This window comes from Apaloderma vittatum, unplaced genomic scaffold (assembly GCF_000703405.1).
Source record: "Apaloderma vittatum isolate BGI_N311 unplaced genomic scaffold, ASM70340v1 scaffold8251, whole genome shotgun sequence".
In the NCBI taxonomy this organism is placed as follows: Eukaryota; Metazoa; Chordata; class Aves; order Trogoniformes; family Trogonidae; genus Apaloderma; species Apaloderma vittatum.
Genome location: NW_009699568.1, coordinates 13,973 through 30,832, shown reverse-complemented (window position 1 = coordinate 30,832; position 16,860 = coordinate 13,973). Strand labels below are relative to the sequence as shown.

Sequence of the window (16,860 nt, the reverse complement as noted above, 5' to 3'; positions counted from 1 at the left end):
CCGGGCCCCCCAGCGGGAGACATGGAGCCCCCCCATCCATAACGCTGCTGCCTCCTTTGAGAACGCACGTAGAATTAGTCTCGAGGAGAAAAGGCAACGCAGGAAGAACCGTGCCTCGCCAGTACCCCCTAAGGAGACTTTGCGCTGTGCCTTTTGCAGCCGGACTCGCCTGTCCCGCATCGGCCTTTTTAGCCATCAGCGCACTTGTAGCAAGTGTGGGTAGAGCCCTTCCCATATCTTCATTCGCAAAGCCCAGCCATGATGATTCAGAGGAAGTAATTATGTTTTTAATGAGGCGATTTGTGGGGAAGGCGTGAGGAGGAGGGTGTGGGACTAAGATGAGTATTTGATCCGGTCCTTGTGACAGTCGTCTGTGCTTTGGGGCAGCACGCTGGGAGGAGGGTGCTTGTTGTGGAGGGCAGATAAATAGATAGGCCTAAAGAAATGAGTGGAAAGGGAGAAATAGATGGTTTGTAGTGCTTCACTTCAGTCTTCAATGGCATTGCTTCAGTTAAATCTTTATGTTTTGAGTAGTATTTGTTAGTACTTGTTTTGTTACTGTCCTTGCTGAAACACTGCTCATGGCCCTGCTGTGTTTGATTGCTGCAAATTGAAACGTAATGTTTCTCTTCAGGACAGTGAATTCCCTGAACACTTTACAGCTTGAACTGTGTACTTTAATGCAGAATTGGTTACAGAGTGATGAAAGATGTAATAATATCAACAGAAGAATGTATTTGTTCTGGGATAGCAAACAGACTGGTTCAGTAATCTCAGAGAGGACTCTGAATCTACTTGCTGTTCTACGTCCTGCCCTCTCCCACATACTGCCAAGAAAGAGAAGGACACAAATGTAACTAGGGAAGGCTGCTGGAATCTACTGATTTAATTTGGGCATGTTTAGTATATGAAATTTTCACATTTTCTTAATACAAGTGGACAAAATTCTGATTTTTAGCTTTTTGAATTCACTAATCTTTCAGAGTGGCTCCTCTGAGCACAACTCTATTTTACTGCTGCTTAATTGATGCTGTCCATAGCTCTGATTTTTTGGCAATCTTTAAGATATGCTGCATTTCTTACAGACAAGGAGGTTATTTATATGTGTCCATTTAATGGCCCCGTTAAAGGAAGAGTGTACATCACAAACTACAGGCTGTACCTAAGAAGTGTGGAAAACGTGAGTAATATGCCACAATTACTTCCGTGGGATGAATTGGCTTTAAACCCCCTGTCCTTCAGCCCCACTGCCTTGGATTTATTTCGTGGCCGGTTCGTTTTAGTTTTGGCACACGTATGCTTGTGGAATTTCTTACGAGGCTTTTTGCTTGAAATGGTCTCTAATGTTTGTAATAACCATATCTTCATTGTGTAATAACTAAATAGTAATTGCCTTCGTGCCACAGAGAAATCCACATGAAAAGGGAAGTTCTTTAAAGTTAAATGTCTTGTAAAAATGTGGGGTTTGCCTGGTAAAATCACAGTTTAATCGTGCTGAACTGATACCTTTATCTTTTGTGTGTCAGAGCTTTTTTGATAGCTGTTCCCTTTACACTTACTCTGTGATAGATCAAGGGCAGCAACTAATGATGTGCAATAGTTCTTAAAATGGCCATCAGTACACCAAGATTTTGATTGTCCTTGCTGTTGGAGAAGAAGAATGCTTTGGTCAGTAGAACCTTGCATGGGTGGAGGCAGTGGTGTGTTTGATAAGCAGCGACGTGAAAGAGAATAAAATGCATTCGTTACTTGTTTTATAATTTTTTTTGTAAAAAAGGATTTTAGAACATTGAACTGAGGTCTTTCTGGTTGCAGCTAACTCTACCAGTAATCTCATTTTCTGTTTGTTGTACTTCATTCTTGATATTAATAAAGCAGTCTTAGCAGGCAGAGACAATCAGAAGTGTGTGGCAGAAGGCATCCTTTAGGGTGTTGCCACCATTTTTCCCCTCAAATGTTGTATTAGGCATTTTTGTTGTGTGTTAAGTTAGATGGTGTTCAAGGCCATAGAGTGACTTTACAGACTTCACAGCATGTTGGGAGGGGAGACTCAATCAAACAAAGAGACACACTTTTGCTTCCTATATGGATTTCACATCTCTTCTCTATTCTAGAACACATAAGAACATTTTGCATTAGTCATCTTTTCAGATTAATCTTTTCTTTGCTCAAATTTTCCTTCCAGGATCCAGTTGTGGTATTGAATGTTCCACTGGGTGTAATTTCAAGGATTGAAAAAATGGGAGGAGCTTCAAGCAGAGGAGAGAACGCTTATGGATTAGACATAACGTGTAAAGTAAGACTTTCCAATAATTCAATAGGAAATGAAATCTACAAGTTCCTTTTCACACAGCTTACCTATTTTAACTGAAAAAATCCCACATATTCCTCAGAGTTGAATTTAAAAATTTTTTTGAAACTGGACAGGGAAATCCCTTTTGTATAAAGAGCTGTTTATCTTTCCTCCCTGCACATGTGGAGAGGAGTTGGGCTTCTTTTCTAAATCATTAACTGACAAGAGGTTTTGTGCACTAGGCTTAGTTTAGGGCATTATTCCTGCATTGCTTCATTATTTCATTTGTTTTAAAGGTAATTTTTTTATAATCCTAAAGTTTTTGAAGAACACCTCAAACGGGGGTTTTGTAAGCAGTGAAGACTTTATGTAACAGCAATCTGTATTTCCTTAGTCTCGCAAAAAATTATGTTGCTGCGAAAATATATGGTCATTAGGGGAGTTCCTAGTGGATAATTCAGGATCCTTTGTTTGACTTGCTAATGGAGTAAATATACACGTTTGATTCATAATAGTTAATGTGCCGGTTGCTTATTTTTGATGTTAGTGATGAGAAAATAGTGACGAACAATGTAGTGTAGACAGATTATTGACAGATTTTCAGTTTGAAAACAGAGTAATTCTCATCCTGCAAGCATTCAATAGACCATGAAACTCTACAGTGAATCAGATACAGTAATTTCTGATGGCTTTATGCCAAAAGTTTGCACCACACAGTGTGGTACTGCTTTATTTGTAGAATTATCCCCTATTTCATGGGATAAGGAATAAAACTGAACATTCACGATGGTTTGAGTTTCTAAATTGTTTGCTGTGTAATGTAGCATTTGTACATCAGATGAAAGTATCTTAGTGCTCTGATTCACTTAAAAGATACTATCTTTGTTTTAGGATATGAGAAATTTACGGTTTGCATTAAAACAAGAAGGGCACAGCAGAAGAGATATATTTGAAGTCCTCACAAAACATGCTTTTCCCCTGTCACATAACTTGGTAAGTTACATCATTTTTATTATCGAGTTGTCATAATGTGAAGTTCTTGGCAATTAATTTCAACTGTTTGATCTCCTGATGGACATCGTGGCTTCTTAGAAAGAATGACCACAGAATCTGGTGTTGGCATAAAGCAAAGAGAATGAATGTTTTTATTTTGTGCATTTACAACAATTTTATCTACGTATTTGTGAAGTTATGGATGCTATGTGCTACGCTTCAGGTAAACTCCTGAGCACCTCTGATCCGTACAGATATCATTGCTTAGAAACTGTCATATGTGCCTTATTTGATTTCTTGAAAATGTTAAACTATTGGGCAGTCTGCAAGGCAATGACACCAAGAGGTTTATTTCGGCGACAGAAGACATGGTAAGGCAATGCTTGTTTTATTGATGAAACTTTCAAAATGTAACAGGCAGCTAATACAGTAATGAATTTACACAGATTTATTTCGGATAAAAAAACATGTTATGGATGGAATCGAGTGACAGTGATGTTGACTAACCATTATCTGACATTTCTTTGCTGAAATCTGTGTGCTTGGTGTGGATCATTTGAGGTCTCTTTAGTAAAAGCTTTATTTTTGTTTTTCATAAAATTCAGCTGACATTTTATTGGAGTGCCTTCATTTAGGATAATTGTGTAAGAGCTCTCCTCTACAAAATGTTGGAGGATTCTGCTATGAATTTTTAAGAACTTTGTTCAGAGAATCATTGGATATAGTATAAGAGGCTGCAGCAAGAATCTTCTTCAAAGATTGATATATCAATGGGATCAATGTTCTCTCTTAACACTTGATTCTTCAAAATTTTTTTGCATAAATTTTGCAAACAGACTGTGGAATGAAAGCATAAGGAAGAATGAATGGTTTTGCTTAGAATATTTTGTGGTTTTGACAAATAGGTCTTAACAAATAAAACTGCGATTTCTACGTTTGAGTAGGTGTAAGGAGTTGTACTCACAGAGAAAAACTCTTGTAGAAGAAATAGATATGTGTAACTACTGCAGACATTTTATGCATCTTAGATAATGATAGAAAGTGTATCAGGATATACGGACTTTGAAAGGATGCTGGAAAAGAATGCTATAGGTAGAAATGTCAAATTATAGATTATGTTATATCATGAAGTTGCACCTGTCTTGGTCTTCTAATGTCAGAATGTGAATGAGCCCCCCAAAAGAACACAGCAAGTGAGTGGGATTTTTGGTAGACTGTCACTGCGTCTCAGCAAGCAGCTTAAACTGATCCTGCCAAAGGTGGACATCCCTGCCTGGGTGTTCACTCCTGCCTTGGTTTTTCCTGCGTGAGTTTGAGGTGATGAAGTAAATGGGGAACTGAAAGGGACGAAAGCTAAACAAGGAGGGGAAAAAATAAAAGGTTTCCCCTGAATCATTTCCTCAGTGTTGTTAGCCCAGCGTGAGGATGGAGTTGGGGCATTTATGGGTGGATGTGAGTGAAGCGGAATGGTGGGACTGCCCTTCTCAGTGGCTGGTTTAGGACAAGGTTTCCCTGTCTCAGTAGGACAGCCTGTCTGGGCTGTGCATGCCTGCCTGCTCCTCTGAACGTACGCTAGTGCTCTGACCCTGCAGCCAGCCTGATCCGGGAGGTCTTCTGTAAAGAACGTGCTGTTGGCTTCACCTGACAGCTGGGAGTAGTCCTCTGCTACTCAAATGGCGAGTCCTTGCTTTTCTTTAGTCTCCTCCTCTCTACCTTCCAGCCCATGATTGATTACTCCTCCTACACCAGACTGACTGTTGTGTAATCTCTGAGTAAAACAATGTAGCTCACTTACCCAGCACTGAATATTCTGTTCTCTGAGTTAGTCTGGTGCCACTTCTAGTAATTTGAGGAGACCTGGTTTGAAATCGAGATGTGCCAGGAATGAGTGTGTGCAACAGGGAACAGGCAGAAGAGAAGAAAAAGGGCAGTCCTGGTTTTAGCAGCATTAAACTGATAATTTTACTCAGACCACCTTGTGGAACTGCATCCTTGCTCCTCACCTGTTTCAGCAGCACTGATGGTTGTGCAACTCTGTAGTGGAGAGAAGGCATCATCAGAACAATAAACGGCTAAGCCTTTACTATCCTGTTTTTTATCTATATTTTTCTATCTTATGTCAGATTTTTATCTGACTGATTATTTGGGTTTTTTCACCTGTGGTAGAACCACATCCTTAGAGCTGTTCCTAAAGAAGAACTTTCAGAGATGCCTTGCTTCTCTTTTCTTCATGCTGTACCATTCTCAGACAAAACATTTCTGAATGGAGTGTACTGACTGTTTCCAAGATTTTTCTTCATTGCCATCCCAACAGCAGCGTTTGAGAGCCTGTAATAAATCACGTCTGTTCGCAGCATCTCACCATTGCCCTTTGTGCTTACATCTAGAAAGTAATTCTTGTTTCTCTCCAGTTTGAGCAAGCTTAATTTGGGTTCAGATCTCCTTGAATCAGTAACAGCATAAAATCTGATAGCTCATTTGACTGACATCTTAGTTGATATGGAACAAACAGCTGCATTTGCAAACTTGTGCTAACTGAAACAATATTGTTGCTGAAAGGTTGGGTTTTTTTAATAGTTTTTTAAAAAATCAACCCAAACTCCCCAGCTCCCCAAAAGTAAATGCTTGTAGTACCCCACAAAAGATGATGTATATTTAGTTGCTGTAGTTTAGGTTCAGCGTAGCAGCTGCTTCACTTCCTGATCTTGTCTTGAAGCTACACAACCTCATTTTTGTAAGATTGTTTGCTGCCATAATACCTGCATAATACATATTTATTTCTAACGGCGATAGCTCTGTAGGAAGGCTGGCTTTGAGAGGTGCTGGCAGTCATGCCGTCTGACGTTACCCTCTCCCACTCCCAATGCCGGTAGTTCTGGTAATTTAAAATGTCTGCGAGTCAGCTTGTGCCAGTGCTGCTGTTGAATCTGCAAAGACAATTTTAGCTGGCAGTGAGGCCTGGCGTAGGTGCCTGTCTGATGGAGCCCTTGGTTTTGCAAAAAAAATCTTGAGCGAGACTTCATTCTCAATGACTTACGTCAGTCTCGGTGCAATAACGGTGTATAAGGTTACATATTTGCAAATGATCAGATCTTAATTATGTAAATGCTGCCGTGTCTGTTCTTACCTTTTAGATGAACAGGTAAGAGTAGTGGCCAAGTTGTTTTTAATGGCATATTAAAGACAAGCATAGTGATGTCTTTATTTTTAAACATACTGAGAAACTGACAGCCATTTCACCAAGTAAAAACTTAGTGATTTATAATATATGAAAAGCATAAACCACTAAGTTAGAAATAGAAAAAATGAAGTTTACTTTCTTCGCATGTAACACCTTCTTTTTCTAGTTTCACTGTTTTCTTTTGTAACACATAAAGACTGGTCAAACATTTAATAAATGGTATATATGTTATATGCTCTAGACTGTCTATTTATGTATTATACTTCCATAAATAAATATATAACTATTTGTAAATAGACTCTTGCCAAACTGTATTGTTGAATTGCAGCTGCTCTCTCCTTTATCTCACAGAACTACATTGTGTTGTCAGCAGCCAGTGTGTTGCATATTATTTTTGTGTGCAAAATGGCAATGATAAATTGAATGTGGAAGGCAAGCACTTAGTCCGTAGGAGGACTCAAAAAGAGACTGCGTGTCGAAATTGGGGGTTAGCACCTGCGAGGAAGTAAACAGAATTATTTGCACAGTGAAGCATAAAAAGTAGCTTACCAAAAACGCTCTGAGATTTGAGAGTCTTTTTTTAAAGTGAAGTAGTAGTCTTCTGCTTTTAGGCTATAGAACTGCAATGAAATCCCTACTTCCATTCTTTGCACAGAGGCTTTAATTTGCTTTTGCAAAAAATGTATTATAAGTGTTGCCTGTTTTTACCAAATACAAGTATTTGATAAGTGACAAGCTGTGCACTCCATAGGTTTTCTGGATGGTGATTATACCTTTTTTTTTCTAAAAAAAAAAAATCTTACCTCTTTAAGGCTTTTTTGATTTCTTCAGAAAATAATTTGAAACTCGATTTTTAAGTAGTTGATAGCCTAACAGGAGTTGATGGGCTTCCCTCAGACCTGTAGTGCTGATCTCCATCAAACTGAGAACAGATATGGTCAGTGCGTTGGAAGTGATCGCAAACTGTCCCTCTTGGAACACAAGATGTGAGATGAAACCAGTATCAGTGTAATTTAGGGTAAATCTCTGCTTTATTCAAGTGGCTTTCAGCTAACTGGCCTTGGTGCTGAGAGGAGGGAGGCCAGCTCTGCCTCGCTGCCTGAAACAGATTTACTGAGCAGGCAGTCCCCCTGAAATTTGTACTCGGTGTCTGACCAAACTAATCTGGAGTTGGCTTCGGTACACCTGTACAAACCAGTTGTGCTGTCTGATCATGATTTTATAAGGCCTGTTCATGATCTTAAACCCAAACAAACGAAAACACTTTTGTTTTACTGCAATATTGATTTGCATCTGGATGTCTCTTATATGTGTATTGGGTTTGGGGTTTTTTCTTTTTTCTTTTTTTTTTTTTTTAATTTTCCAACCATTTTTGTTAAATTTAGACACATCTAGTGAAGCTGCAGTTGATTTCATTCCTGGGAAAATAAGCTGGGTGGAACAAGAGCTGTGGAGACGTGCTTTCTGTTGGAGAGGCAGGATTAATAATGAGGTGGGAGTGGAATTTGGGGAGGTGGGGGGAAAAAAAGAAGTGAGTGAAGGTTAGCGTGGAGGCTCAGAGTACCTAGAGTAGTATTCGGGGAGGAGGGTTTAGCACGGATGTACCACAGATGTGGGGGAAAGGGGAGATATGTGAAGAAGGGATGGAGCAGAAGTGGCCAAATTTTTACTCTGGTATTTGAAAGACTTGTCTGTGTGTGTAGCGACTCCGAGAGAGGCCGGCAGGGCTTTTCTGCTTTGGGGGGTCATGCGATTGCTAGAGCTGGTCATGTCTTTGCTTCTCTGACCTTCCTCTGCGTCCTGAAGGGTGCAAATACACACCCAGCTGGGCCATCCTGAATCCTGGGCAGTGAAGGGACTTCCCTTTCCCATCCCAACACAAGAAGTGTCTGTATGTGAGGGCCACTAACTCATACAAAGGAACCTGTATCCACAAAAAGCAAAGTTCTATACTTCTGTTAAGATAGCACCTCTCAAATCTTACATCAAGTGATAGGAGAATCTATGCAGAATATATTGTAAATGACATAATTTCTTATTCCCGTAATTTCTTTCCGTCCTGTTTGCCTGCTGTGCTGTAGAACTGCGTTCAGATTATGTGCACTCTGACGTGAAAGGTTCATCAACGTTAAGAAAGACACGAAGATACAAGCGTGCTGCATTTAATCTGTAAGCTTGGGTTATTTAGGACAAAACCAGAAATATGTGGGTTGTTAGTGGATGTGAAGCTTACCTGAAGTCTACAACAAACCCTTCTGGGATCTAAGTATGTATTTATTACACTGATTTGTTGACCGTAATGGGACTTGTCAGCTCGGTACATCAAAATAGTAAAAATTCAACAAAAATGTTATTCAATAAATTATTTCATAGTCCTCATTATCATGTTCTTTTTTTAATAAATAAAAGCAGTGTACAAATGTGTGCTAAATGCGGCTTGTGCTGACACAAGAAAGAAAATACGATTCTATCCAAGCATGTTTTCTTAAGTATATGATTCTTAGTATTAAAATGTTTGTAAACGTGGGTTGGTTTTTACACTGAAGTTAAACTGTCATTTGAAATTATATAGATCTATAAGAAATGAGTATAAATGTACGCCGAGTTCTAAACACATCTCTTACCCTGACTTTTCTGCTGTTGGAATACATGGAGGTGTACAGATTTTACTTTCATCTAATGAGCTGCTTAGAGTGGACGTGAATGCGTATGAATATCTCGGGTCGAGAAATTACTTGAGGTTGTACACTGGTGAATGGAGCCATGCTGTGATTGTCAGAGTGGAAAAGGAAATATTTTTACTCTTTGAAACTGCTTTATGTTATTACTGTGTATGTTTTGTGGTGAGAAATGGGTCTAAGGTAGGGGAGGGATGTTGCTGTATATCAAACCTAGCATTTAGCCTGGAGTACAGTTCAGGCCATCTTCACATAAAATTTCAAGACTTGAAAAACAAGGTCTGAAGTGAAAGGTTGTCGAGGATGGTGGGATTCAGATCTTTTATCTCTTCTGTACAATGAGTAAGACTTTCAACCATAACCAGATTAACCAGGCAGTCTGTGCACAGTGTGCATGTATAAATGTGGGTGTATATATATTTTTTTATATATAATTTAGTCTACTCTTGCAGAAGAAAATTTTTAGTCTTCAAGGTTTTAGATACCATCCATTTTTAAGTACTGTTCTTGGAATATACTCCCAAGAATTTTCTCTGAACTGCTCATAGAAAAACGTACGTCCAAACTTTGTTCCATACACCTTTGCATTCACTGTAATGTTCTGTTATTTGTTAGACCTCTCAATTTTGCTGATTGATCATGCTACAATGATTTTTTTTTCTTCTCGAGCAATGTAGGAAGAATTTATGCTACCTGGAATGGCAGCAGAACTGATGGAGCTTAATTGCCAACTTTAATAGCTGTTAAAGCTTTTGCAGTAGATGTGGCAAAGCTGCTGTAGCCAAGTGTTTTAAATGAAATGTGCAGTACATAGTAGGACATTATTCTTCTACAATAGCAAATTTAACCCTGTTTTGTAAAAGGTAAAATACGCTTTTCCATCTGATTTCTTATGGGTTATTTTGTGGGTGACCTGAGTAGCGTAGCTGCCATTCATTTATTTCTAGCTTGGAGTGGCACCGTCTTTATCAGTAAAACCTTCCGAGTAACAGCTATCACAGTGCACTGTAATAAACACATGTATTTTACTTGTCAGGGTTTAAGCTGAGTAATTTTTAAGTTCTTACCAGGAAACTCGCTTGCAGTAAGTAGCAATGTAACATATTCCTGCCTCCGAGACATCTTTTAAGTGATCTGTTAGGGTTTCACTGCTTCTGTTTCCTACCGTCACAAGATTCTCCTTTGCCTCTGGTTCCTTGGTGAATTCTTAGCATACTTGCTCTTTGAGATACAGCAAATTCCTTTGGGGAGGAGGGGATGGTTCTTGTGTTTAGCTGTTTATTAATAGTTCAGCAAATCAGTTGCATCTGCTGTGTTAGATAGCGATGTTCCTGTTTTGCTGTGTTCCACGTTTGCAGTTGAAAAAAAGTTGGTAATTTTAGTTTTTCTGCTTAACTGCTGCTACTTGCATCTCCTTCTAATGGAATGCATTTTTTTCTCGTAGAATTGATGTCCATCTCTTTTTCTTTTTTTCGTATCTCCCTCTGTCCCACTCAATAGCAGATTATTTAGTCAAAATAATCCCTAATGTTTACTTATACTGAAGGCCCTACCCCTTTAAAAATGGTGAACACATTCAGAAAACACACCTTGGGAATGCAGTGTTTACTTCTGCAAACTTGCCGATGAATGTACTTGCTCAAAAATAGCGGTTTAATTTAAAATTGTGGGTTTTAAAACTGGTGGGATGAAGTGTCTTGTGTGAGCAGTAATGTCCTTTTGAAATACTTGTTGGTCTGAAACACATGGGAAGAAAACCTTCTTTTGGAGAAGCACGATGGCAGTTTTTTATTGTTTGCCACATTTTGTGCATTTCTGCTTAATTCAGGTCTACACTTGTAAAAATGATGTAGACTTGGGATGTTCAGTTTAACATTCAATTTCTTTTCATGTTTTTGAATAGGTAGGAGACTTTGAGCTTTCTTGTTACGAATGAGCCGCGATGGGCTCTTGAATGGTTTCTGCTCTAGCTGCTGTTGCTCGGGGAGCTCAGGACAGCACGTTCCTTTCTGTGTTTTCTTTTCTTTTTTTTTTTTAACAACTTGGTTTCATGCTTGACTTGGCATCTGAAGAATTTTTTAAGCCACCAAAAAGAATTTTCTCAATGAAGGAGATCCTTAAAATAATGTTACTTCTGCTTTCATCTGAAATTATAAAAGCAAACCAAGGCAAAAAGGGGGTTAGTTATGTAACGCAGCCCGCTTGGAATTGCTTGAAAGGAGAAGGAAGCGCAGAGGTATGAGGAAGCTTGTCAGAACCATGGGTGAGGATGCTGTGTTGCAAAAAATGAATCCTGTGAGTGAGCAACAAAGCAAGAGAACAGTAAATGGTGTAACCTGCTAACACTGTACTTTGTTTCCTTCTCAAAGGACACTGTTAAGTTTTCGTGGCGTTTTATAGTAAACTGGATTTCAGTTGGAGAGGAAATGCAGAAAGAAGGCTGCTTCCTAATGGAAATAAATAGCAATTAAAGCCTTTTGTACACTTTAAATTTAACATCTAATATGTAGTAAATTGCAGCTGTGCCTATTGGAGAAATTTTAGTGAGAAGACAGTAGTTCATCTGGTGAGGATGTGGATAGAACATGGGAAATAAAGTCATGCAAACTGTTTAAAAATATTTCAGCCTTAGTAGAATAATCCAACAGCTTTGTAATTTTTATTGTGACTTCTTGTTTTAACTGTTGCCACATTTTCATTATTTCGTTAGCAGATCTGTATTGTTTGTTGCTTCTTGCTCTTTACAGCCTTATAAATATTAGATTTAAATGGAGAGAATGGGGCTGACCTGGAGAAGTCTGTTGTGTTTTGAGGTGGGCATTAGGGTATAACTGATGATGAGCCCTCATATTTGCCACTTTGTCAGAGTTTGGTGTAATAAGCTTCTTTTAAATATTGCAGGGTTTTTTTGCATTTGCAAACGAAGAAAAGTTTTCTGAAAATGGATGGATGGTGTACAATCCCATGTCTGAATACAGGAGACAAGTGAGTTATTCAAGATGCAGTGGCCTGGGGCTTTCATATCTCAGAATTACTGTTTGTACATTTCTCTTACCAGTGCTTTTGTGGGGGGAGTTGAGAATGAGAGAAGATGGAAATACAATTTGAAAAAAACCTTTTAAAAAATCAGAATATCACAGGAAGGTAGTCTTTGCTGTTTGGAGAAAGTTATTGATACCTCATGTGCCACTGTTAAATGAGCAGTGGGCGGGAAGAATGTGTCAAATATGTAACTGCAGTGTTCTAAATATAAATTTGATTTGGTCTTTGATTTGGTCTTTGATTTGGTCTGCTTCTTCCTTAAGTGAAGGGGACCAGAAAAGGTAGCTTATTTTAGAAATGGTGTTAATTTATAGAAGTTATTTACATGTCTATCAGTATTCTATTTTGCTCTTTTGGTGATTTGGGAAAAATGTCAGTGAAAGAGGATATATTTAATTTTAAAATATCTTTTAGACAATTTATTTTTGCTTTAAATATGACATTGGTTTGGGATTTTTTGAAAAAATAATAGCAAACAATAAGGACCTCCTTAGTTCTTTTTTCCCCTTGCATGTTTTTTTGATTCAGAATTTAGAGGCCCAAGACCCAAACACTCACACAAACCCCCTGGGCTGTATGAAGGGCTTACCAGTCTTTCTCAATTTCCTGGCTTCTGTCTGTGAAAAGCCTTACTGAGCAGACTGCCGACAGCTACAGGTGGTGATTTCTGAACAAGAAAACTAACCCGAATCTTCTTGTTAACCCGAAAGCAGTGTCAGACTGCAGGGAAGAAAGGTTGAGGTGAGACTTGCTCCCTCTCTCCTCAGGACCATAGTCTCTTTTCAGCAGGCAAAATGGGAAAGGAGAGAGCTCAGAGGGAGGAGAGAAGCCAATTTTCTTTTGTCAGTCCCACAGTTACAGAATACACCTACTTGCTTTACTCATTGTTTTGAAACTTCTTGTAAGAATAGACTTGTGCCTGCAAGAGTGCAGGAGGGAGCTGTGCAGTTGTTTAAGGGTGGGAATGCCTCAGCAATGAGCTGGTTTGGGTGGTCTTGTCATCTTTTTTCTTCTGTTGTTGTGAAACTGTACTGTACTGAGGTTAAATTGGTAGGTTGTTGCCACCATGTGGCCGTAACATCATGTGAAATTCAAGAGCAGAATTATTATTTGTATGGCCAAGAAGACTCTGTAAAACTTTCGTGTTACGTTGTAGGGGCTGCCTAACGAGCGGTGGCGGGTAACTTTTATTAATGAACATTACGGGCTGTGCGACACGTATCCGTCACTCTTAGTAGTGCCCTATAATGCCACAGATGATGATCTCAAGAAAGTCGCTGCCTTTCGGTCCCGAAATAGAATCCCGGTGAGTATTATGTGAGGAAAGTTACTGTATTGCGTAGCTGTTTTTAAATGTGCATCCAAACAATTTTCTGCTGAACACGGCACAGAGGATGCTTTTTTTGGAAATGGTTGCTGCAAAATAGTTTTGATTGGCTAGTGGTATTTACTGCTTGAAACTGGTGTCTTGGCCAAGCCATGTTTCCGTTTTTCCCCCCACTACTATCACTCGTTCCAAATTTGGTTTTAACTTTTCAGAAACAACTGCCAGCGTTGCAGATTCCCTCTTAATGAAGTATATGAGCCTCAGACTGCCATCTGTACCGGTTTGTTGGCTATTGTTGGATGCACTTAAAAAAGTGATAGCAAATGTCGTCCTTGTGTAAGCAAACTTCATGACCTCATGCGTAGTCTTTGTAGCGAATTCTTGGGACTTTTAGCCCTTTAAATTGGGCCGTGGTATTTAAGATAAACTCATTTGACTTTTTTTTGAGTATATTTCTGTAACTAAAATTTTTTTGAGGCAAGAGAATTTTTATGTATCAGCTCTTTACAGCACTATAGAATATATTAATTTCTATCACAATATAGTCTGGTTTAAGTTGTATTTTGATTTGGTAAACTTGGAAGAGGTGGTACATTTTTAGCCAGTATCAGAAAGCTGCCTTAAATCTCAGCTAATTTCAAACAGATGTGAAAGTTGATATGATAAATATTTATTAGATATGATATTTACTGACAGGCAAGGCCTATAATTATAAATTACTATAATCACATATGCATATATATATGTATATGAAATATATGTTAAATATATAGTGTGTGTTTACAGTTCTTACAGGCTAGCTGTATCTTCCCTGTCATCTCCAGATTCATGACAGGGCTTTGGTACAGTGAGAGATATTTCCTTGGTAATAATAATTTTGTTCTTGTCAGGAAGTAACCAGTCATCCTCACCCGCACGCACACTCTGATGGGTCTTGTTTCCAGATACACAGCTAAGGGTTGTATTTCAGGAGTGAATACTTTCTGAAGATTTTTTTTTTTTTCTTTTTTTTGAGCTCTTTCACTCTGTAACCCACAACTTGCAGACTGAGAATACTGTTTTGTAATATTCTTCAGCGAGGAACTTGGTTTTTTTTGCCTGTTTCTGGGGGTGCTTATCTTTAATCTCTTGCTTCCGTGGGCAGCTGCTATCTCTTGTGTGTGGTAAGTCCTCTCTGGCTCAGAACAGCAACAAAGGCAGCATGCAGTCTGCTCCAGTGCCTCCTCTTTGTAAAGAGGGCTGAGGAACAAAATGTACTTCAAAAAGAAAGGGAAACGTTGAAAATACTGCAGAAAGGTTCAACTTCCCTTCCTTATCCACAAAAAGGGAAAAGTTGTTCTTGTAGAATTGGAGCATCTTAGTCACTGTTTCTACAATGAGTTTGTTCTTCTGAATTGTTTCTTCATTTCAGCAGACATTGCTATGCTTGTTTCCAGTTTGCTTTTCAAAATTTTTTGTGCAACCTAAGACTTGCAAGATAATACTAAAATGCACTAAATTATATAGGACAGTATAATTTAAATAAGTATGTAAGAGAACAAACTCTTTTAAAGATCATTATTAAATTTTACGAGACTAAAGTGGAAGCAGGTGAGATGTCTGGGGATTATCTTTTGAAGAAATAAAATAGTGTTAATTTTGATTTTATCTTAAAGAATGCAACTTGAAAATTTTAGTTACGATTTTTTAAATAAAAAGTATTTATTCTAATGTGTTTTTGCCATGTGAGTAGGTTCTGTCATGGATTCATCCAGAGACTCAAGCTGTTATTATGCGCTGCAGCCAACCCCTTGTTGGAATGAGTGGCAAGCGGAATAAAGATGATGAAAGATACCTTGATATCATCAGGGAGGCTAATGGGCAGATCTCAAAACTGACCATCTATGATGCCAGGCCCAATGTCAATGCAGTTGCAAACAAGGTAAGCAGATGCGTTAACAGTCTTACTTGTGAAGGGAGGTGGGGAAGAGGCTTAGTTTGAAGTTTTCTGTGAGGAGGTTTTTGGGAACAGTAGTAATCCCAATGTAGATAAATTTACATAATCAAATATATATTTGCATAATCAAATACTGAAGCTCAAGGCCATGGAAGGACATGAGTGCCTAAAGCAGGTTGTAAGCGGGTTTCAGGACCATACGTAGATTTCCAGACGTGCTTTACCCTGTCTGTTACCAGTCAAGCACAGATCTTGGCAGGGGACTGAAATCATACGTGCCTGCACTCTGCGCTGCAGAGCTTGTCCCCTGTTGGGATGACAGGCCACCTCTTCATATCCTCTTGGAAAATTCTGCGCTGGAAAGGCTGCATGCGTAAAGCCAAGCCCACTGATAGGCATCCCTTGTTTGGTTCTTACTACTACATTAACATCTTTAGACCTATCCAGGCATCCACCAAATAAAGAGAAAGTGAGGAAGAAGTTAATTTAGGGGTTTGCACTGAGCGGTGGTGTGGGTATGATCATGGATACCTAGATACCTGTTCTTCCTTAGGTACATGTCGTCGTAAGTGCAGTAACGGTGCTTCCATCTGACAAAGTGACCACTTCTTTTTTTTTTTTAATCTGTATCTAAATGGGATCACAATCCTAGAACAACCCAGGTCGAGAGGGAGCTTGGAAGATCACTTGGGCCAACCTTTCAAGATGAAAAGGGGTCTCTGTGCCTTGATTTTCCCCTCTCACTCCCCTCAGCTCTGGTGAGGACTGGATTGTTCAAGCGTACTGAGATAGTGCCGGTCACAGTGTGTCAGTGCTGTGTTTGGCAGAGAGCACAGCAGACATGAGTGTCCTCTCTGTTTATATGAAATGCTTAGTTAGGGAGAGGTGGTGAAGGACACAAGTTTAATGCTTTCGTCATATGAGAATGTACCAACTTCATTCCGTCCGTGCCTGGGGTAGTCCCTTACCCACTGAACCTCAAGCACAAGTGAAGCGGCCGTGCTCTTCAGTACTTGCTAGTGAAGTGGTGTCTGCACAGCAAAACACGAGACACGAGCTCAAGCGGGTGTGAGATCTTAGTGAAACAATGAGCATGCTTACCTGGGAGAGAAGCGATTCCAGCTTCTGAACAGTGTGGGCTTTTTTCCCACAAAATGAACACTGCTCTAGTGGACTGAGTCCCCTTTAATGTTTGTGCTGAAAGGAATATGAAAGGGTAACGTGCTTGTCTCTAGGAGGTTTATATGTAAGAAGTGTTAAGTTGCTTCAGAATTCAAGAGGGACAATAAGGTTGGTGTTTTTTTCTGTGCAACTTGCGCACGTCTGTACTGTTACAGCCCTTACTCTAGTATAGAGAATATCATGTATTAAGCAAGAAATAAGGTTCTCTTTTTTTGTTATAGCACACGT

At 39.2% G+C, this 16,860-nt stretch overlaps 1 protein-coding gene across 1 annotated transcript in view; it reads left to right on the top strand.

Annotated features, from left to right (window-relative positions):
- The window catches only part of MTM1 (myotubularin 1), a 30,965-nt gene that overhangs the window by 2,662 nt on the left and 11,443 nt on the right, over positions 1-16,860 (top strand). Inside the window, exons 3-8 of the mRNA XM_009878426.1 lie at positions 1,086-1,180; positions 2,186-2,296; positions 3,185-3,286; positions 12,047-12,130; positions 13,344-13,493; positions 15,247-15,435. Coding sequence (XP_009876728.1) covers positions 1,086-1,180; positions 2,186-2,296; positions 3,185-3,286; positions 12,047-12,130; positions 13,344-13,493; positions 15,247-15,435 — 731 coding nt within the window. The remainder of the gene's footprint in view (positions 1-1,085; positions 1,181-2,185; positions 2,297-3,184; positions 3,287-12,046; positions 12,131-13,343; positions 13,494-15,246; positions 15,436-16,860) is intronic.